This window comes from Vidua chalybeata, chromosome 3 (assembly GCF_026979565.1).
Source record: "Vidua chalybeata isolate OUT-0048 chromosome 3, bVidCha1 merged haplotype, whole genome shotgun sequence".
In the NCBI taxonomy this organism is placed as follows: Eukaryota; Metazoa; Chordata; class Aves; order Passeriformes; family Viduidae; genus Vidua; species Vidua chalybeata.
Genome location: NC_071532.1, coordinates 419,340 through 441,205, shown reverse-complemented (window position 1 = coordinate 441,205; position 21,866 = coordinate 419,340). Strand labels below are relative to the sequence as shown.

The following is a 21,866-nucleotide window of genomic DNA, read 5'->3' as shown; positions in this document are numbered from 1 at the left end:
CTTTGGGAGCACCTGCTTATGTGTGTCCAGTTCTGTCTGGAGAATCCACGACCCTGTGTGATCAGCTTGGGCCCTCTAACAGTCAAAGAGTTTCTCCAAGATTGCCCCGTTCCTTTCCAGCAGTTCAGAGCACAAGTCCCCTCTGACTGCACTCTATTCTGCAAATTTTCTTTTCCTTTCCAAGCAAGGGGACAAACCAAACCTTCCCAGGCACCAATAAATTTCAATGTCTCTGAAAAGTCTATAATATCTGATGAACACTGCTTACAAGAGTTTGACACTTGAGCAACAGCACTGCAAGCTGTAACTGATGAGCTTAATTTCCTTTTTGATGTTAAAACTGCAGTCAGTGCAGCCCATTGCAGTAAAGGTCAGAGTCTTGTCCTCCAGAAAATCGAGTAAAACTACTTTGCTCTTCTGCCTTCAACTTTTATTTATAAATGCATCAACACGAGGCAGCAGCCAACTACAAACAGAAGTTTACAAGAATACCAGGCACACCAAGGTGTGGCATAACTCAGTGTTATTAGCCACAATCCTCAATCCCTGAAGTATTTTTAAAACTCCTTCCCCTTTCTATGTCCCAAAGTATCTAGAAGCATCGGTATATTCAGTACAAACATGGAAACACATGTCAACTCCTATGAGAAACACAAGTTTTAGCACCAGAGCTACCAGTATATCTATGAGACAGCAATATCTCTAAACAGGTGGATAAAAAAAAAAAAAAAAAAAAACAAAAAAAAAAAAAAAAAAAAAAAACCCAAGTAAACCCACAAGTAATAATCCTTTAAAAAACAGCAGGAAAATTAGGAGAGTCCCTGCAGAAAAAGATTTTGTATGCAATGCATCAATCCCCAGGTACTTCCCAGACAGACTTGGAGGAGTGAAGCAGAATTGCCTCTGCTTCTCAGGGACAGGCAGTCTGGAAGCAGCCTCAGGAAGCACGGCCATTCAGTCACAGGGGCAGTGCCACAGCACGTGGACAAGACAGATGCCACTGGCAGCTATGAAGCTGCAGCAGTCTAGGCCAGCTTCTTTATATTACAGCGCTGGATCTTGGCTTTATCTTCAACCCTGGTCATCATCTGAGAAACCTCTTTTTTCTGCAAAGAGCAAAAATAACATGACGTTACTGTCTACCACTAAGTGGAGTATCGTTCAGCTTCGAGGAGAAAGCAGGATGCATCCCACATAAAGCACGGCTGAGAGCCAGGAAAGGGCACAGCGGCTGATCCAGCCCGACCTGGATGCACAAAGCACTCTGCTCAAAGCCTCGTGGTAAGGAACGAGGCCAGCCGAACAATTCAAAGACAAGATGCCGAGTACGTACAAGTGCCTTTCTCACTCGCATTTTTTCCAGCTTCAGGAACTCCTGCACCGTCAGGTTAGCAGGTTCTTTCTGAAGAGAAAGAAAACCACAGGCCGCACTGTGTTTTTTGTGTTCCTCCCTGAAAAGAGGCGAAAAGAAAATAAAAGAGAAGGCAGCAGCTCTGCCCTGCCGAGCCCCTCGGCTGCCACCAGCGGTTCCCGCGGGCCGGGGCGGAGGCCGAGGGATGCCCCGGTACTCACAGGGGGTCGTCGTCGGGCTCCCAGCCCTCCAGCTCCTTGAGGCAGTAGAAGCACTGCGCCACGTCGGGGCTGTTCTCGCTGGGTTTGTGCACGAAGCCCGCCGCCGCCATCTGCGGGCACAGGGGAGGCCGTCAGCGCCCGGCCCCGCTCCCGCCGCCCGGCCCCGCCGCCCCGGCCCCGCGCTCACCCGCTCGGGCGTGCAGGCGCAGCCCTCGGTGAAGGGCCAGTTGTGGAAGGTGGCGGCGCGGACGGAGTCGAAGTAGAGCTGCCACACGGCGGGCAGCCCGGCCCGGCCCGCCATGGCCCCGTTCAAACGGCTGCGCGCGGGGCAGGGCGGGAGCGGGGCGGGAGCGGGGCGGGCCCGCCGCCCTCACGGCGCCCTCAGCGAGCCAGCCGAGAGGAGGCCTTTCCCCGTCACAGCGAATCAGAGCTCCGGGAAACGCCGGGGCTTTGCTGCCCTGTGCGGACAGGGCGAGGTTCCGCCTTCACTCTCCGGGAGAGCTGCTCTCTGTCGAGCTGCGCTCGGCTCCTCTCAGTGCTGCGGCCGCTGCCCCGCTGCGGCAGGAGCCGTGCCGCGGAGCAGGGCGGTGCTGGCTCCTCAAGCGCAGCTCGCTGACCCAGCCGGGCTCCCGAGGCACAAGAGGGAAGCAGAGGGCTGGGAACACCGTTTGTCTGCTTGCCTCTCTACCTTAGAAGAATCTCACCCCTTACAGAGCCATGGCTCCCGCCCCGAGGGTCACTTCACTGCCTTTGAGGATCTGGGGCTAAACGAGGGACCGGGATAAAACGAGCTGGCTGCAGCTCAGCAGGTGACACAAGGCTGCTGTAACAGCGTCAGCGCTTGGCCGCCCCTGAGGGACAAAGCCACAGAGCAAGAAGGTCCTCAAAATCTTCATGGTCACCTTTGAGAACACAATGCAGAACTGGTCATCTTCTTCAGAATACTTTATATTTCCTAATTCTGTCTGGAAAGGAGGAGCTTGCTAAGGCCTGTGTGTGCCTTCTCTGGGGGTGCCCGTAGAGAAATGAGTTTTTTGCTTTGGTCAGCTGCCCACACACATCCTCGCAGGGCCATACTGGAGTTTGCTAGATTCCAATGAAATAAGATGATGGAGAGACATATTAACAAACAGTATTACTACAGACAGGCTTTTCCAAAGGAAGGGCTTTAATTCCATTCATAAAGACATATATTTCTTTTCTTTCAAAGTCCAGCTAACTCATAACATTAAGAACATTGAGAATTTTCACAGTCATGAAACAGGCAGAAATGTGCACGGATGTTCAGACACACAACCCTTGGCTGGGCTGGTTTTCCTTTCCAATACCACTGGTTTTGTGTTGGTGATGAAGGACACTGGCTACACAAAAACATATTTTTTTTGTCCCTTTCTCTTCTGTTACCAAAATGAAGACTCCACTAAGGCAATTACTGCTACAGTCAGGTAGCCAACAGGTACACACAATGGATTAAGGACAAAAGTCACATTTGGTGTGTAGCTCTCTGTGGGCTTGATGTAAAAGGACCATCCCAATGGATGTGATCCGTAGTTAAAACGCACAGCCTGACCTTTGGTCGGTGCAGCTTTTTGTTCATCTGCACTGAAAAGCAGGCAGAGAGAGAAGCTGCTACATTGTGGAAAAGGACAAGAGCCACTACCAGAGAAAGTGTTCGGGGTTGTACTTTTTAATTCTTGGGTATTTCTATTTATTCTTTGCTAGGTGAGCCTAGGTGCTTCCAAGAACTATCTCTGGGCCTCCTCTGCCCTGTCCTCCCTCCAAGCTGCTTCTACAAACCAGAGCCCGCATTTCAAAGATCCCCGCTGCCTTCTGCTCTGGGTTTCCTCCAGCCAGAGCGCCTGTAGCAGGAGAAGGGGGGTGCTGGAGCCTGCGAGGCTGCTCTGTGGCTAGAGCTGTGCCCAAAGGGCTGATGTGCAGAACAACAACCGGCAGGGAGCTGGAAAGATTCCCAAGAGCTGACTTGGCAGCTGTGGTGCCCTACCTCGCCTAGAACAAACCCACCTGACACCGTTCCTGAACACAAAACACTGCGCGCTACGAGAACTTCACACTGAGCAAGGAGGGGAAGGGAAGGCAGCAAGGAAGGAGCAAAACAAAGGTGTCTCCTCTGAGCCTTGTGCTCAGGATAACAGGAATCCACACGTTCTTCAGCAGTCCTGAAACACGGTTCCAGAACCACGGTTCTGGCATGTGCAGGACTTTTCTAACGTTAACATCCAGATACAGGCACCAATACCTTATTTCCCTTCACAGAGTCAAGACAGTTCCTAACAAAGCAATCAAACCACAGAAACACTGAATGGTTTAAGTTTAGGTGTTCATTTTTGCTCATAAACAAAAACAAGAGACAAAAAACCTGCAATATTTTTTGGATAGGTTTCAAAACCTGAAATCTATGGAGCCCCTCTGAAGTGAGAAACACTTTTTTGTTTGATATTTTTGTTTCCAAATGAGGCTCTCCAAATTAACAGTGGCAGGAAAATTTCCCATAAGGAATTTCCATTTTCCAGTGGTTTCAGTGTACCCTAGTTGGCATTTCCAGGCCTCTCCCCTTGGAGCACAGGAATCAATCCTCTTGGATTGCATTTTCCACACACAACATCTCACTGCTGACATCCAAAGTCCTAAGTATGAACACACCAGCGTGCTCCAGCTCTCCTGTGGCAGCCAACATCCTCCACCAAAAGCTGGGGGGGTTTTTTGGATGGATTGGGCTTTTCCCCAGACCCCTCCCACAGCTCAGCGCCGCAGCCTGAGGAAGAAGGCGTGCTTGCACTCCTTGCTGTCCAAGGGGTAATACTTGTCATAAAAATCCAAAATGTACTCCTCGGTCTTAAATCCAAACTTCTGGTAGAGCAGCATAGCAGGGTTGCTTGCAGAGACGTGAAGGGTGACGTCCTTGCCCATGCAGGTCTGCCAAGGGAGGGGGAGAGGGGAAAAAAAGGAGATATCACTGCAAGAGAACGAGACAGCCTCTGGGGGAATGCGGAGGTGAGGAGATTCATCAGCTCAGGGAACCAAGGTACTGAGGAAATACGAGAAAAGTCACAGGAGTTACCACACATAGCAACAGCAAACGGAGCGCTGCTGCTGCTCCTCCAAGCCTTTGTTTCTGGGAAACGTGGATTGTCTGACAATGAAAGGTTTGGGATTATAATTTGTCATCTGCCCATTGTAAATTACTAAAGTAATTGTTAATTAAAAATAATCTTGGTGTACAGCCCTGATCTCAAATACAATGGCCTGAAGAAAAGACAAAACATGCCAGAGGATCAGGCTCTGCACTCCTCCCTGTCAGCAAACAGAGCTGAGCTCTCTGGGACTGCCTGAGCACCTCTGTGCTGTCACACTGGAATTCCTGCCTATCCCACCCAGCTCCTCTCCCATCCTTCAGGGCACAGCACTCGCCTCCCGAGAAGGCAGGAAATTCAGTTCAGACAGCAAATAACAGCATGGCTGAAGTTACCTTGAAGATCCCAAATTATTCCAACCAGCAACACTCTGATTAAGAATGTGAAATAATTTATTTTCTGCTTTCATCAAGTGATTTAATAGCATTCCATGTATATTGAGTGTATTGTAATTCTAAAGTGGGAACAGTAATACCCTCTAGGAAATCTCCAAGATAATACATTCAAGGGGAAAACTCTCAGGAATTTAAGGAGGGAAGGAAAAAAAATAAATAATTGGAAGCTGTTTTGGGGAAAAGAAAATTTGAATGAGATCATTAAGAAAATGCAGTTTATTCCTCTGGTATAGATGATGAGAGGATAAATTCTGACAGCAAAACCAGCCACCACTATTTGCATCAAACCATTTTCCTGTTAAGTTATACTGTTCCCAAGAATTCAGCCCCAAACTCAGCACACTGATCCCAAAGTCAGCAACCTACTCTGAATCAAAGCAGAGCATCAGTGTGTCTCAAGCTACAGAGAAGAGGCTGCAAAGCAGCACCTACAACCTGGAGACTGACAAACAGAAGGTCACAACCACCATTATTGCACAGGACTAAACCCCTTCTACCACAGTCAGCAAGTCAGCAATGGCAAAACAAACCTCACGTGAGCCAAACACACAGTGCTGATCTCTCACTGCTAGCGTGCCTAATCAGACTCAAATCTCTCAGATCTGCTCGGCTTTCCTCAACAAGGAATTTCAGGCAAGCAGGATTAGGTTAATTGATGTGATACATCCTACAAGAAGGTGTGAGGATTTTCTGTGGCTGACTCCAGCACCCCAGCTCTGCTGGAGAGGGAAGTCTCTGAGAGTCCACCTGCTGGATCCCCGCAAACCTTGGCGCCTGTTCCCACTGGGTGTTGACATCTCACATCAACACACTGAGCTGAGAGCAATTTCCTTCAACACCTGACACAGAGCTGCCTGGGAGATGCCAGGGGTGAGTTTACAGGATATTGATTAGAGGCCTGTGTCAGCACTGCAGAGAGCTGTGCAGGTAGCAGTCACCCTCAGGCGGCCCAGGAGCAAAGTGCTTTTCCAAAGTAGGGATCACTTTCCCCAGGGCTCTGCCAGCACTCCCTACCCTGCTTTAGCCAAATAAGGAGGAGGATAAAACAGTTTCAATGGTGAGTGTTTGTTAGTGAAGCTCATCTTGATTACAAGGTTTCCCATTGGCAGCTCTGCCAAGAGAATTCAGGGAGTGGTAAAACTGTGGAGTTGGGCTCTGTAAAGGACATGTATCTGCATCCTTAGTCACAATTAAGCTGCCTTTCCTGCAATTTAATTCAAGAAAGTCAGTGGAATTAAGGCCACTTGAATAACAGTATTCATTTAGAGATTTAATGAAGTTTAACTCCTCTAACATCACCCATTCAGATAGCTGAGATTAATTTTCTCAAATATTGCTGTGGAACAAGGCACAGTACAAGCCAGTTTAAACAATGAGGTTGCAAACGCTTCATCATTAACTCGGCTGTATTTGAAACCAGAGTACAAAAGCAAAAGTGAGTGATTGAGATCAGTAAGTGATTTAATGCATGGAATAAACCTCCAGGTGTAGTCAAGAAAGCTGCAATAATTCTAACTGACCCTGCCCACTCTTACTTCATTTTCTGCTTAAACCCCCCGTTTACAGTATCCCTTGTACATAAACTACTGACCACTGAAGAACGCAGAGTTAACGCCGAGACAGCTGAAGTGTGCAGCATCCCTCTAATTCTGAGGACATGACCAGGATGGTTGTTTTCCTAAACACATTTTGACTTCCAAAGCAGGAGCTATTTCCTCCCATAAACATTCACACAAAGGGTTCCTACTCTCTAATATCTGCATGTGTGCACACAAGGAAGAAGTGAGAGCTGGATCTTTGGCAGATTCACGGGATGATTTCATTTCATTACCTGGATAAGATGGTAAATCATGAAGGTTGCAATCCCAGCTCTTCTCCACTCAGGGTGCACCAACAGGAAAGAGATGTAAGCTTCGTTGTACTTCACATCTGGCACCATAAAGCCAAAGGCAATGATAACTTTCTTGTAAAGGACAACAACACTGAAGTCTGGATACTGCAGGCACTCTGATAAATCGATTCCTAGGGAGAAAGGGAGAAACAGCAGTTGGAAGGACTGCAAACCAAAAGTGTTGTTCAATTCCAGGGGTTTCAGGCTGTTTAGAAACACTTGATCCCATCTTTTCACCTTTATTTCGAATTTGTAATAGCAAGAGATCACAGCATCATAGAATAGTCCAGGGCCCCTGCTAGAGCAGTCCTCTGTTACTACAAATTATGCAGCCAATTTCCTGCATTTTGGGAAATCCCAGGGGTCAGGACACCCAGAGTGCAGGGGATGAACCCTGCCTTGGGAAAACCAGGTGCCTGATCCTGGTGCCTCCCTTGTCAGGTAAGGGAAAAGATGATACAACAAAACAGACAAAACAGGATCTGCTTAGCAGGGAAGCTTGCGTGGAAACACTAATAAAGCTGATATCCGTTCAAATGACTCAAGGATGAAACTGAAACTTAACTCTCTTTAGAAGCAGCACACATGAAACTGGGCTTTAGCTTTGGTAGCACTGCCTGCTATGGTTCCTTGTCTTTTTCCTCCATCTTGCCTGGAGCTCTTACTGCTGCCTCTTGTGCAGACTCAGCTGGTTGTGGAGCTGTACTGTGAGCCCGACCACAGCTTCCAACGCTATCTAAACACTTGCTTTTAGCATGCAAATTCTCTAATCTGGGGGATGAAGTAGCCTCTCAGGCAGTGGTGCTTCTGTGAGTCAGAGGCTGGACACAAGCGAGAGACTGGGAGTTTGTGACCTTGCCCAGTCACCCTGCTGCTGCAGTCCCAGAGCATCCACACAGCCTGTCAGCTCCAGGCACTGAGACTGACCGCTGGGTAATTTGTGTGGACAGACCCTAAATGAGATGCAAGACACAGAGGAGATGGGCCAGAAACGTTTGCTTCAGCCTGAAGCTGGCAATTGCAATGTATTCGGAACACAAGGTAACAAAATAACAGAGTTTGTTTTCCAGTAATCACTCTTGATGAGATGCAAGACTTCATAAGGCACCAGGCACCAAGAAGTGGGTGAGTTATTTTCTTGCTGGAGAGTAAGCTGGGTGGAGCAAGACGTGGGAGGGATCGATTGGCAATAGAGAGCTGTGTTAATTAAGGCAAGGCTGCCGCTGCCTGTGGAGTGCCTTGCAGCGTGTCTGGACAGAACACTCATTGCCCCAGGCGCTGGTGTCTCTGCAGTGGTGCAGTTTTTCCTGTAGGAAGATGCTTAGCTCAGGATGGTTCACCACTGGAGACACTCCCTGCTAGGGAGAGGTTTCCCGTTAGGGCAGCACGGCACTGTGGGAAACGACACTGGGGAATCTCTCCACCTGGAAACCTAGCTCTGCCTTGGGAGAGGCAAGAACAGCTCTGAAAGGAAGGATTTGGAGGGATACAAGAACTAAGTGCTGGTTTAATGATGCTCACCCAGTTGCATATCCCTGCCTCCCACCCCCAAGCTGTATCAACTAAACCCTATGCAGCCGGGCTTTACGTCCTGCATCAATTCCTCACTTCCCTCTCCTGCTAAACAGAACCACGGTGCAACAATCATATCCCAGGATCAGAATTTTTTCACCACGGAAAAAAACTGGGATTCCTGTTTGGAGACTGATGGGGGTGTCAGCTTTCTGATTTAGTGATGAACAGTTCACAGTTGGGTGGAACACACCCATGCTCCCTATGTTAAATAAAACAGGCTGAGTCCTGAAGAACTTAATGAAGGTGCAACCCAAATTGGCCAGAACTTCAAATGCATTATCAGGAGAGGAGAGACTATGACAAAGTGGTTCAGCCTCTGCTGGGATTGCAAGTGTCTCTCACAAGCTCTCAAACAGCTTGTGAAAGGAAAGGCGTGCCGGGTTATTTCCCCCACACTGTGCAATTTGCATAATGAGCAGCAAAAAGAGCTCCCATCCTGACTGCGGCATACGGGCACTGCTGAACTACAGCCCTGCTGAATCACCATCGGCAAATCAAAACACACAGCAAACAGTTACCTGGAATAAGGTGTGTACTGTTTGTACTGGCCTTCTCTAAATTAGTCTGCTGCGTTGTTTGCTGATCAGAAGCTGATGCGTGCAGCAGATGAACATCCCTGTTATTATTTCAGAAGAACTAAACACTGCAGCCCCATAACCGCCCCCAGAAAGGGCAGCCATTGTCCCCAAAGAACCTGCAGGTCCAGAAATAACACAGAAAAATACAAACCTAATCTTTCCCATACCTTGTAAATACCGAGGCTTGAAGAAAAAAAGAACATTACAGCAGAGCCTACAGTTGTAAAAGCAATTCACTGAATCACAGAATAAGCTGAGCTGGAAGGGACCCTCAAGGATCACGGCCAACTCCTGGCCCTGCACAGGACAACCGCAAGAATCACACCATGTGCCTGAGAGCGTTGTCCAAACTCCTCTGGGGCATGCTTGGAGCTGTGACCACTGCCCTGAGAAGCCTGTTCCAATGCCCAACCACCCTCTGGGTGAAGAACCTTTTCCTAATCCCCAACCTAAACCTCCCCTAGCACAGCTTCAGGGCTGTTCTATCGAGTCCTGTCATCACAGAGAACAGGTCGGTGCCTGCCCCTCTGCTTCCCCTCCCGAGGAAGCTGCAGCCCATGATGAGGTCTCCCCTCAGTCTCCCCCTCTCCAGGCTGAACAGAGCCAGTGAGCCACTCCTCCATAGGCTTCCCAACTTTCACTCTGACATATCCAGCTTAGGGCTGCTAGGAAGAAACCTTCTCACAAAGGTAATGAACAGTGATCTCCGGTATAAATCTGTTTATTTCAACCCCTGATTCTGCAAAATATTTCACTGGATGCTTAAGTTTAGTTAACTACTAAACTACCTGACTACTCCTATTAGCACCTAGTTTTGTAAGTGCTGTGCTAATTAGGGCCTAATTGCCCAGCTCTATGCGATCTCAAGAGACAAAGACACCAAACCCAGCCTCCGCCTCAAATACATTCCTGTAACATCAGATAATGGGTTTCTAAGAACCAGCCAGACTGAAGTAAAATTTGGCCCAAGAACATTTTTTTTTCTGAACATATCACTTCTTTCTTGGAAACCCAAGCACTGGAGGAATCTTACCAGGCCAGAAGAATTCGTGGCACATGGAGTTTATAGTGGGGATGTGATTAGGGCGAACGTAGCAGTAATCAATGGGTGCTTCTGGCTCAGCCTTCCAGTTGAGATCATTCCTGTGTGGATTCGCCCGGATTTCTGCCAGCAGCCTGAGTTTTGGAGGCTTTGTCTCATAATCACGTCTGCCAGGAACGTGAAAAGGAAATACAAAAAGCAAGTGAGCAACAAGAACTGCCACTGCAGCTAAATGGGCACTGCCCATGAAATATCTTCTGACATGCTCAACTTTAGGAAAATAAAGAATGCAATCCGTTTCACTACTCAGCTAAATCAAACACTCTCCCTTCAGGGTTACCATGGTGCACTGGGTTGTACTTTGAGGAGGAGTGAGGAGCACTGCCCAAGAAAGGTGTCCTCTCCGTGGGCTGGCGGTGCACAAGCCAAGAGCAAGCTCAGACGCTCTGTACCTGATGTAGGGTTTAAGGACACGGGAGGTGTAAGGGCTGACAATACTGTGGTCTGTCACGTCTTCCGAGCCTACCAGGCGGTACAGAAACTTGGTTGTCTGCTGGCGGTATCCCTTCGCAGCGGGCAGCATCGTCTGCATGCACAAAGAAATGCACAACAATTGCAGGAAGGTCAGTCAGTACTTTAACAAGGGACCTGCATGGAGGGAGAGTAAGGGCCTCTCAGCGTGACAGGGTGGACTGGACCATAGTGGTCCCACCTCTGGACTCTGCTGGGCACTCCCAAATTTGGTGCTCAAGCCTAAAAGTGCTGCAAGTCATCTCCCTCCTACACACATGAAAGAGCACCCAGCTGTCTGGGTACTTCCAGGCCTCCACCACCAGCATTTTGGCAGGGCTGGAGTACAAATACAGCAACATTTGTGGTGCTGACAGACAGATAGCTGAACCAGCATGTCCCAAGAAGAAAGGGACTCAGGAGAGCATTGGTGGGGACACAGCCCCAAGCCAAAATGAGTCTTGTTCCTTTTCACTTTAGGAGACAGATAACCTTAATGTGACACTGCTGATTGCAGCAAAAGCTTTAAAATAACCAGTGCCAAAAGCTAACCTAGATTTGGGAACACCCACCTGGTATCTGTCCAAGATCCTGAAGTCCTGGCTAGTAGTTCTGTATGTTGCTTGCCCTGCTGGGGACCTGGAGACACCACCTTCTTTGGCTCCATAAATCCCATCAACCAGGAGCAATGCAGCATTCACAACCTGGTCCAAGTCAAAGAGTGGGAGTCCTCTCTCCCTCTTGGCCTGCCTGACCAGCAGCTTGCGCCTCAGCCTCCGGGCCTCTGGGGTCATGCTCAAAGCATTGGGACAGGCTTCCAGTCTCTTCAGCAGCAGCTTTTCCTCATAGATGCTAACTGAGGTGTGCTTGGGAACTCTGGGTTTAGCATCCTTCTCCAGCTGTGACTTCCCCTTGTCTCGTCCTCTCACCTGCAAGGGTGTGTTTGACTCTTCAGGATCTTCACTGTCACCTTCCATCCGTTCTGTTTTTTCTTCTTCACTCTCCACCTCCTGCTTGATCTGCTCAGCTGTCTTCACTTTTTTCCTGCTTGCTATCATGGTGCCAGCACCAGCTGTCCCACTGGGAGGGGGCACATACTCTATTCCTGGGTCTATGACTCCATCTCCTTCCATCTCATCATCATCTGTGGAATAGATCAAAATAGTCCAGGGGAAAGAAAAAATAATTTAAACATCAAAACATCAAAAATGGCTGCCACAGCATTTTCCTGCTAAGGAACAATAATGTGGGTTTATCCAACACACTTCATTTTCTATGTACTGCCAGATCTCCTGATTTTGGATGGGAGATGCTGAAAAGAGTACAATTCAGGACACAGAATCAATCCTGTCTTGTAATTTGGCATCTGGAAATAGTGTCCCTCCTGAGCTGCAAGCACATGTTCTTTGAGGAACGTTAAGCTGCTGAAAATTCCCAAAGACTGGAGAATCAAAAAGTCAAGCTGGTGAGCTGTACCTTCAGCTAGCATACCCTCACTATTCTGTCACCCAGAAGACTGGCTCCTTAAGGAACTAAGAGAATTCAGCCTGCATCACTGCTTTGTAATCTCACTGAAATGCAGCATCTGCTAATCAGCACAATCAAACCTATAAAATACTGGGGTATTACCGTGGGAATAAAATTTCTCCCATGAAAAACATTTGAGACAAAACTAGACCTGCTACATAACACTGTTATCTGTGTTGCAGTGAAATGCTAATGCTGAGTGGTCCAGCAGTTGCTGTGTGAAGTCTACCCACTGTTTATTCAGCATCTCTCAGAAAACGACAATGGGGGTTTCTTCTGGCCTTAGAAGCTGGTGATAAAAGTATGGAAAACCAGTCAATTCTCACACTCAATTAAGACAACAGAATATTGCCAGTTACTTTCCATCTCACCCTGAAAGGATCCTGCAGCTCACTGGGAGCTTCTTTTTAAAAATATATTCCTAGAAAACCGCAGAGGGTTCATCTCTACAGGAAAGCCCTTACCATGGAAGAGCGCCTGCGGCGGCATGACATCCGGGATGAGATCCGCTTCCGAGAGCAGGCTGGGAGTGGCCGAGTGCGAGGCCGGCGTGCCGGGAGCAGAGAAGTCCAGGGACGGGGACGGAGAGGGGCTGGTCAGCGGCGTGCGGTCGGACGAGCTCAGCGAGGAGAAGTCGATGACCTCTCCTTTCTCCAGGACGATGTCGGGCCGGCGGCAGCGGCTGCTGAACTTGACGGGAGTGGAGGAAGTGCTGCGGTCCAGGAACCCGGCCGCCTCCTTCTGCGCTCTCCGAATGTCCTTGGCTTCCTGGGTGCGGGACCTCTTCTCCTTCAGCTCCATGGCGGACTCGACCGGATTGCGGCTCACCCGCTTCCGAAGGCCCTCCACGGTAATGATGGGATCCAGCGGGGGCTTGGAAGCTGCTAGAGAAGGGGTTCGCTTATTCTGAGCTCCTGCAGCCACTGGGTTCTCACTGTGCAGTCAAAACCACACTGACTACAGAGCTTAAAAGATGGGCTTTTCAATGTGACCAGTAAGTTCACTCTGGGACACGTAGCATTAAGCCAGTGTATGAATAAAGCCTCGTTAAAGCCCAAATTTTGTTCCTCCACACAGAGGAGAATTTACATCTAGTGACAAAAGATAAAACACGTTCCCCAGGGTACAGAGAAGTGGGAAAATTGTGGATTTCAGCTAAAAAAAAAACCCAACCAAAACCACTCTGCACAAGCCTCAAAACCCTGTAAGTCAGCACAATGGGGAAAGGTAATAAAATATAACAGGCTTCTCACACTACAGCATAAGCACCATAGTTCTCTTCAGCCAACCATTACAGCAGAACAAAACAGAGGAACTGTCCATGCACACAAACTGGTTTTAACTGAACTTTTCTCATGTCTCTCAGCTCTGGACCAGTGAGGAATCTACACACTACTGGGGACAGAGGTACCTTTTGCCTTCAGTGCAGATGCTGACAGCTTCTCTCCTTCAGGTTTCAGTGTTGGGGGCTTGTTATGAACCAGCTTCCACCATCCCGGTTCTCCAAATTCCTGTGCCCCCGAGCGGAAGAACAAAGGGCTCCCCACAGAGAGACAGCCAGCAACAGTGCTCCACCATGTTGAGGTCTTTTTCCTGTGGTGGGAGAGAGGAAAACAAGGGTTAGGTCCCCATGCACCAGCTGTGTTTCCATCCTGGACAGAGTGTTTCTGCCAGGGGCACTGACACACAATCACTGAACTACTCCTGAAGCCCGTTTTCGGCCCCCTGCAGGCAGGGACCTGCATTTAAGCCTTTCCCTCTGCTGGGCCGTGCACTCCTAATGGGCATCTGAGCATTTTTTGTTCCTTTAGGAACTGGTGACAGGGCTAACTAAGATGACACTTAGGGAAGAGGTGAGAAGAAATACTGAAGAATTGCCCTTGTAGCCAATAACTGAGGGACTCCCTTGGACTCTGGAGAGTCAGGTTCATGGAACAGAGTTTAACCTCAGTTGCCCAGAATCTCAGGATTTCTTCTTGCCTTTGCACACCTCCACATGCAGAAACTTCTGTACCCGCCAAGGCTTGGCTGAGCTGGTGTTCACTGCTGCCCAGGTGCTGCCCTTACACACCTTGAGGTACTGAACCTCAAAGGTGGGGGATCAAACCCAGCTGCTGCAGCTCAAAGTCTGGAGTGTTACAGTAAATCTGGGTAAGCTGCACTTCAATATGCTAAGGAAGATCTTTGCACGGTTTGTACTGCTACACACACAATTCAGCTGTCTCTGTTCCTTCAGTGGCTTGTCCAGGCAAGTGGGAAGGCTGTGTCTGAGGCCAGGAATCACTCTCTGAATTTTAATCAGAGCAAGGAGTGCCCAGTTCCCAAGGCAAGTCTCAAAAGGCAGCAGCAAACCCCAGGAGGCATTGGCTCCCTGAATGAGGGACAATGGGCCACCAGCTGCCCTCCTGTCAGGGTCCCTGTGGCTTCCAGAGAGGATAAATGCTAACATTTCTGAGAACAGAGCAAGGAGGCACAAACAAGCACTGGAAGCAAAGCCAAAGACCAGATCTAGTTAGGAAGAAAGGCCAGATCTTACAACAAAGAAATCCCTGGGGAAGAAAAGAAACTGTGAAGTCAATCAAATCTACAACTTCCAAGGATTGCTCCGTTCCTTTCCTGCCTCACAGCACACACATTAACAGTGAGGCTTGGGTTTGACAGCTTCAGCACGCTCAGAAGAAATGTGCTGTTCACCTGGAAAATGAAGGCTGCCCTCTATGAGAGGGGCTCCTACTCTGACAGTGTGAAAAATGTTTCAGTTGTTTAACACCTACTATGTAAGAGCCATTTCATTAAGATCTGACGCAATCTAAAAGGTGAGGCTCAGTTCTTCTTCAAGAACTCGGTCCTTGCAAGCTTTATAGCCAAGGAATTTTGCTGGATCACTTTTTTGTCCCTAAAGTTTGGCAATACCATGATCAGCCTATCCATTGTGACTGTTCAGAAAAACTCAATTCTCTGCAGGTTCATAAAGGAAGATAAGAAATAATCCAATACACATGCATTTGTATTGCTTTTGTGTGACATTCCTGGGGTTGTTTTTCCCCAGTAAGAAATGCTGATTCTTTCTCAAGTGTACCCCTCAAGCCTGCATTCAGATTCTCAATATTTTTATCACTTGTAAGGCTCAACAGAGATGTCACCAAATTAACCAGGATTCTTGTCCATCTGTATGACAGGCTTTAATTCCTTTGGCTCACCAACCAGACCCTCAGGGAAATATCATGTCTTTACCTGTTCCCTAATAAGAAAGTCCAGTGTTTCTCAATAAAAGCACAAATGTCTTCTTTCCATCTGAAGTACCCCTGGCGGCCCGTTCCTTCCAGAGACAAGTTGTACATTGCCAACATGACAACCTGGAACAGAAAGTGTTGGACACAAGTGAATCCCTTCTGCTTTTTCTGCTGAACAGACCCCCACGGCTGCCACACACACACAGATCTTTGTTCCCTCATAAATATCTTATTTTTGCAACATCTCATAGGCAGCTTCTGCAATCCGTCTTCTTCCTGGTTTTATGCTGCCTGTTCTTGTCTTTCTATTGTTAGATGCACATTCTTCCAGAGATTTCTCCATCCCAGGGGACTAACAAGCTGCCTAGTTATGCAGGTTTGTGCTGAGACACAAGAATTGTGCAGCTGCTGTATAAATGAATTACAATACAGCTGGAGTCTGAATGTGATGTGGAGGTAGGGAAACAGTCTTTCAGATAAATAAAAAAAAAAGGTCACAAGTAATCCTGCTATCCAATATATCAGGAACACTGTGACAGTGGTCTTTCACACACTTCACAACCAAATTCACTCTGACCTGTTACACACCCAAACTAAAGGGCAGGTTTGGAAAATACTTCACCTCCTTCAAGTAAATCCTAGGGGACCAACTGTTAATTACGCTTACTTAATTAATTTCAATTAATTTATTAGAACAAAGCTAAACTCAGCTAGGCTGGGATCATCTTTCAACAATCACCCAGCCTCAGTTTGGTACTACTTCAAATAATGACTTGCATTTCACCCTCAGAGAAGTTTGAAATCTGCTTTTCTCAGGGAGATGGGTCACCTCACAGTGGACCTTGGCTTTCTGGGATGCCAATCTTTGTCAAAGATGTCAAAATGAGGAAATATGGACAGCTTTAATGTCCCCTTCACCCTATTTTTACCTCACAACCCCTCTCAGTTTGATAACTAGGATTTTGTGGGTTTTAAAGTCATGTGGGACAGTTCCTCAGAATGTCAAAAATAATTCTCTTTTCAACTGGCTAAAGATACAGACCTGTTGAGGCCACATACTCTGAAAAAAATCCAGAAATCACTGTCCCCATTCTTCCTGCTTCAGGTAAGTTAGTTTGACCATTTCTCTCAATTCCACTTACCCAGAAGCAGCAGCAGCTCTGGCTGCTGGAAGCCCAGGGAGGTGGCCACAGCTTTCTTCCTCACCCATTTTCATTCTGTCTGCCCCTTCCCCATGGCACTCTGAAGAGACCTGGGCAACACCAGCAGCCTTTGCTTTCCCAGTCTGGAACTTGGTGAAACTCTGCCAGTCTGCCAGCACAGCCCCTACCTACACCAACCTTTTTCCCTGCACTGGCCACCATGAGAAGGCAGTGCAGGAGTTACAATCAGCGTTCCCAACTATCTTACATGATGCCAAAGCTGAGTGCCTATGGCTAAGAATCGAGGAAAAGCCAAGAATGGTATTGGCTGGTGTTTTCAACAATCTGGCAGCTTTCCTCAGGACAAGTGGCCTCCTGAGCTGGTAGATGGGGACCAGGAGCAGAATTAATAACCCTGTTATTCAGGAGGAAGCAGGTGGTGACCTGCTGAGTCTCTTAGATGCTCTCAAGTCTATGGGACCAGATGGGATCCACCCTAGGGTGCCAAGGGAGCTGGCAGAAGAGCTCATCAGGCTGCTCTCCATCATTTATCACCAGTCCTGGCTCACCAGGGGGTACCTGGTGGCTGAAGGCTGGCCAGTGTGACAGCCATCCATGAGAAGGGCTGGAAGGAGGATCCAGGGAGCTCCAGGCCTGTCAGCCTGACCTCAGTGCCTGGCAAGGTTATGGAACAGATCATCTTGAGTGCCACCACTTGGCACCTACAGCATGGATTCAGGAGGGGCAGCTCCTACCTGACCTCCGTTTATGACCAGGTGACCTGCCTGGTAGATCCAGGGAAAGCTGTGGATTTTGTCTACCTGGACTTCAAAGCCTCCCACACCATCTAGAGGGGCCTGGACAGGCTGGATCCATGGGCCAAATCCAACAACAGGAGGTTTAACAGGAGCAGCTGCTGAGTCCTGCACTTTGGCCACAACAACCCCCTGCAGCACTATGGCCTGGGGACAGAGCAGCTGGAGAGAGGCAGAAAGGGACCTGGGGGTACTGGCTGCTGGCAGCCTGAACACCAGCCAGCAGCGTGCCCAGGTGGCCAAGGAGGCCAATGGCATCCTGGCTTGGATCAGGACTAGTGGCCAGCAGGACCAGGGCACTGATTCTTCCCCTGTACTTGGCACTGGTGAGGCCGCACCTCCAGCCTTGTGTCCAGTTCTGGGCCTTTCCATTTAGGAAGGATGTTGAGGTGCTGAGGCACATCCAAGAAGGGCAACGAGGCTGGGGAAGGATCTGGAGTACAGATCCTATGAGGAACAGCTGAGGGAGCTGGGGGTGTTTAGGCTGGAGAGGAGGAGGCTCAGAGGACACCTTATCAATCTCTAGCACTGCCTGAGAGAAGGGTGCAGCCAGGTGGGGGCTCAGCCTCTTCCCCCAGGCAACCAGTGACAGGATGAGAGGACACACCTTAGCTGCACCAGGGTAGGTTTAGGCTGGACATTAGGAAGCAATTGTTCACAGAAGGAGTGACTGGGCATGGGAATGGGCTGCCCAGGGAGCTGGTGGAGTCACCATCCCCAGAGGTGTTTAAGGAAAGCCTGAATGCTGCACTCAGTGCCATGGTCTGGTTGACCATGTGCTGTTAGGCCATAGGTTGGATTTGATGATCTCAAAGGTCTTTTCCATCCTAGCTGATCCTGTGATATTCTATGAGACAACACACTATTATGGGCCCAGAGGATGCAATCAGATATTCTGATTGCTCAGGTGTGCAAATGACTGGATCTCATAGAATATCCTGTGATATTCTATGAGACAACACACTGTTATGGGCCCAGAGGATGCAAACAGATATTCTGATTGCTCAGGTGTGCAAATGACTGGAACAGTGACTTCCAGCAAGGACTGATGCTAGTGTACAAGCAGCCAGGTTGGAGCTTTGTACCCACGGAGCTGGCAAGCTTTCTGTTTCTATGTTGCCACCTCCCCAGTTTTACATCTCCTTAGACACAAAAAACTGTTCGTGCCTAGAAGCCAAATTGTATTTATTTTGCTTTTCCAAACCTGCTTGAAGCCATGAATTCATAAGCAACATAAGGGGAAGGAAAAAAAAAAGAAAGAAAAGGAATGTGGTTTATATGATTATCTTTCAATTTCCCTGCCAAATGCTGAAGTTCTCATGTGCAGGCAATCCTCAGCTAATTAATTTCTGAAGTTTATGCAAATGCTCCTTTGTTACCAATACCTGATCCTCCTTTTCCAGGTAGCATATACACAACAACCAACAATTTCAGAAAGTCCCACGGCTGTTCTGCTGACACAAACATTTCACTTACTTGTTGCCATGTTAATCTCAGACGTTCAAATTGCTCCTTCCCATCTTCTGAGCAATCAGAACAAGTAAATCTGAAAAAGTTATCTCCTTTGAGGTAGCTGAGCTGTTCTCTCAGTTGACCTAAAATGAAAAGGTAAAAATCAATCTTTTGGCCCTTTTATAGGAATAAGTGCTGCAAAGTAAATTTGGATTTCTTCCAAGATCAGGTTTGTCTGAACAAAAATGACAGAACCACCTGTACACCCCCATGCACCCAAAGTTACTGGCTCTAATTCCATGTTTCTACGGCACAGGAAAAAAAGATCATATGAATCAGGGCTTCTAAACTCACCAGGAGTTAGTTTACACAGACATGAACAATTGAAAAATGAAAAATCGGAGGACAGGGAAAACAATGTTAAGACTAGAGTGTTTCTGGGAAGTCACACTCAAAAGATGTTTCTCTACAAGGATGTCATCTCTTTTACTGTATAATTTTTAACATATGGATACCCTGGTTCCATACTGAATTGCAGAATTCAAGTTGCAACTGCATCGGATGGAGGGAAAACTCCCAACACTTGGTAGATTAAGAGAATTTCTAAATGGCAATTCAAATTTAAAAAGTGATTATTTGCCTGAGCACATTGGCCATTTTCACACGAGACAACAGAACACCCTAGAACTGAATGATTAGGAAAAAGCACAGTATCTCCCTCTGACAGCTCGTTTACTCTGCACATTTGTAAACGTGGCTACCACTGTGGCTACCATTGCTTTGCAACTGGCCTTTTCTGCTCCTTGCATTTGTTCCACAGCAACTGCAGAGAGGAACATATTTCTAAAATAAAACAAATTGAGTGTTGAAAATCAAGTGCTCCAGCACTTGCTCATGCTAGTAGCTCATGCTACCTTTAACTCTGCTTCATTTTTTTATTAATACATTTCAAGTTAATATTTCCTTCTGCTGCATAGTAATTTAATAGTCTGGTGCTGGTTTCATTAAATTAACACCTGAACATTTACTAATACGCCTTGAGAGCAGATTTTTGCACTATAAATTTTGGCAAATTCTAAGAAGGCAAAAAGGGCAGCTCTGACATATCTGCAAGGCAGGTGCCACCTAAACAGTTCATTATTTCTAACCACAAAAAAAAAAAAAAAAACAAAAAAACCCCAAAAAAACCCCACAAACCCCCCAAATCAAAACAAACAAAAAAAAAACCCACCAAAACCAAAGCCAACTGCTGTTTAGCAATATCTGGCTCTTGGATGTAATAACAGATCAGATAATCCAGAACTCAGAATGTGAAGTTGTCTATTACACTGCTAACAGCGTATATCTTATGTCAAGTGCCAGAGGAGAGGTATCAAATTCTGCAGCTTGCTCCTAACACCCCCCAGAACTGGCTGCTGAAGGCTGGGCATCTTTCTAAGCTAACTTAAATTCACATTATTGGGAAAACATTAAGGTTGAGATTCAGCCGTAAGCTCCACAGATGTGACAAACCAACGGGGAGGGGAAAAAAGTAACACACAAAGTCCTTTTCCTCCCCAGAGCTTTACAGCAAGGGTCATTATCTGAGTGAGCAGAGGTCAGCTCGCTTGGCCCAAGCCCCTAAACAGCTGCAGGCATTGTAAGGGTGGGCATGTTTCTGAACGTTGATGTTCTCTACTCACTGAAGAAGACAGTTTGACTTGCTCAGAGAGAGCACCAGCTCTGGCACACACAGCCCCTGCCAGCAGGCATCACCCACCAAGGCAGGACAGGGAACAGCCCAACAAGCCGTGGAACAGGGCAGCACAAACACCTTGCAAACGCCCACTTTTTGTTAAGAAAATGCACAGACACGTATGTCAGCCAATGATCAAAACTCTCCAGAAATTAATCTAATAAAACCAGTTCCTTCCCACCAGCTTCCACCAACTGAACTCAGGCTACAAATTACTGTAATTACTGATTACTAGGAATCAGTAATTTGAAACTGAACACAAAGTTCATAAACTCTTTATTACATTACTATTAGTTAATAGCAATAAAGATGTGGGGAGATGCAAGGTAATCCTTCACAAAACCCTGCCATCTTTCAGATGGTCGATGTATTTGAAAATGCACACTTTGCAAAAGACACCTTTAGAATTTGAGTGTCACAAGTGACAAAGACCTATGACAAAGTTCATCTCCTCATCTTCCTCAGTTCTTGGAAGTTAGCCCTGCTTGTCTTCTGCAGGCATGAAAAGCATGTGCAAGCTCAAATCACTCTGGGCCTGGCACATCAATTTACAAAAGTCAAACGTTTATTAATCTGCATAAAGATAAACTTGAAATAATCTCTACACCGGGAGTGTAAAACATCCACATTATTTCTTTCCATTATGTTATCTAAATAACTGGATCTGTTGAACATGAAGCCACTACTGCTTGACTTGGCCATGAAGAATTATAAAAAGAACACAAGGGACAGCCTTACTTGCTGGGATCCACTTCTGGCACTTCTCACAGTAGTAGGACATCTCCTCCATCCAGGAAGCTTCACCCTCGTCGCTGTTCAGGGAGTCCCCGCTCTGGTCGTGCGATAAATCCACGGAAGCCTGGTCCTCGGACTCCACGATCAGGAGAGTCTCCCCTTCCACCTCGCCCTCCTCCAGGCCCTCGGAGGTGGAGGTCCTGGTGGCTTCATCGTCGTGGCGGCTGAGCAGCCCACTCATGTGAACGTTGTTGGCCATCCTCGAGGGAGCCTGCCCAGCAAGGAGCTGTTCCTCCCCAGCCTCAGAGGTGGGCCAAGCCTCCAGTGTGCAAGTACCAATCACACACGAAATGGGTTTTTGTCCGCTCTAAAGCTGCAGAGGCTGCATTAGAACTTAAACAAAACAACCGGTCTTTCACAGATTACCTCTGTTTGTTAAAACACCGGCGAGAAGTGAGATGCAAATGACCTTCAAACGTCTTTAATCAAACCTCTAAGGAGCCGGGCCTGTG

General features: G+C 47.6%; 2 protein-coding genes and 1 non-coding gene across 4 annotated transcripts; all 3 read right to left on the bottom strand.

Annotated features, from left to right (window-relative positions):
- Positions 1–408: 408 nt before the first annotated feature.
- Positions 409–2,344, bottom strand: BIRC5 (baculoviral IAP repeat containing 5). The gene is made up of 4 exons (XM_053938407.1): positions 1,760–2,344; positions 1,573–1,682; positions 1,334–1,451; positions 409–1,106 (listed from the first exon to the last, which is right to left on the bottom strand). Exons 1-4 carry the CDS (start codon positions 1,871–1,873, stop codon positions 1,026–1,028), a joined length of 423 nt encoding a protein of 140 aa, XP_053794382.1. The 5' UTR covers positions 1,874–2,344; the 3' UTR covers positions 409–1,025.
- A 375-nt stretch (positions 2,345–2,719) lies between these two features.
- Positions 2,720–21,864, bottom strand: KAT14 (lysine acetyltransferase 14). 2 transcript variants are annotated; one of them, XM_053938753.1, is made up of 10 exons: positions 21,358–21,864; positions 18,909–19,027; positions 15,477–15,598; positions 13,654–13,835; positions 12,707–13,126; positions 11,288–11,859; positions 10,658–10,791; positions 10,197–10,372; positions 6,951–7,141; positions 2,720–4,506 (listed from the first exon to the last, which is right to left on the bottom strand). In XM_053938753.1, exons 1-10 carry the CDS (start codon positions 21,611–21,613, stop codon positions 4,333–4,335), a joined length of 2,346 nt encoding a protein of 781 aa, XP_053794728.1. In that variant the 5' UTR covers positions 21,614–21,864; the 3' UTR covers positions 2,720–4,332. The 2 variants fall into 2 exon arrangements, with proteins under 2 accessions (XP_053794728.1, XP_053794729.1); XM_053938754.1 differs by having other exon boundaries at positions 12,707–13,123.
- Positions 7,297–7,459, bottom strand: LOC128786532 (U1 spliceosomal RNA). Its single transcript, XR_008430323.1, has one exon. It is a non-coding gene; the product is annotated as a U1 spliceosomal RNA (small nuclear RNA).
- Positions 21,865–21,866: the final 2 nt, after the last annotated feature.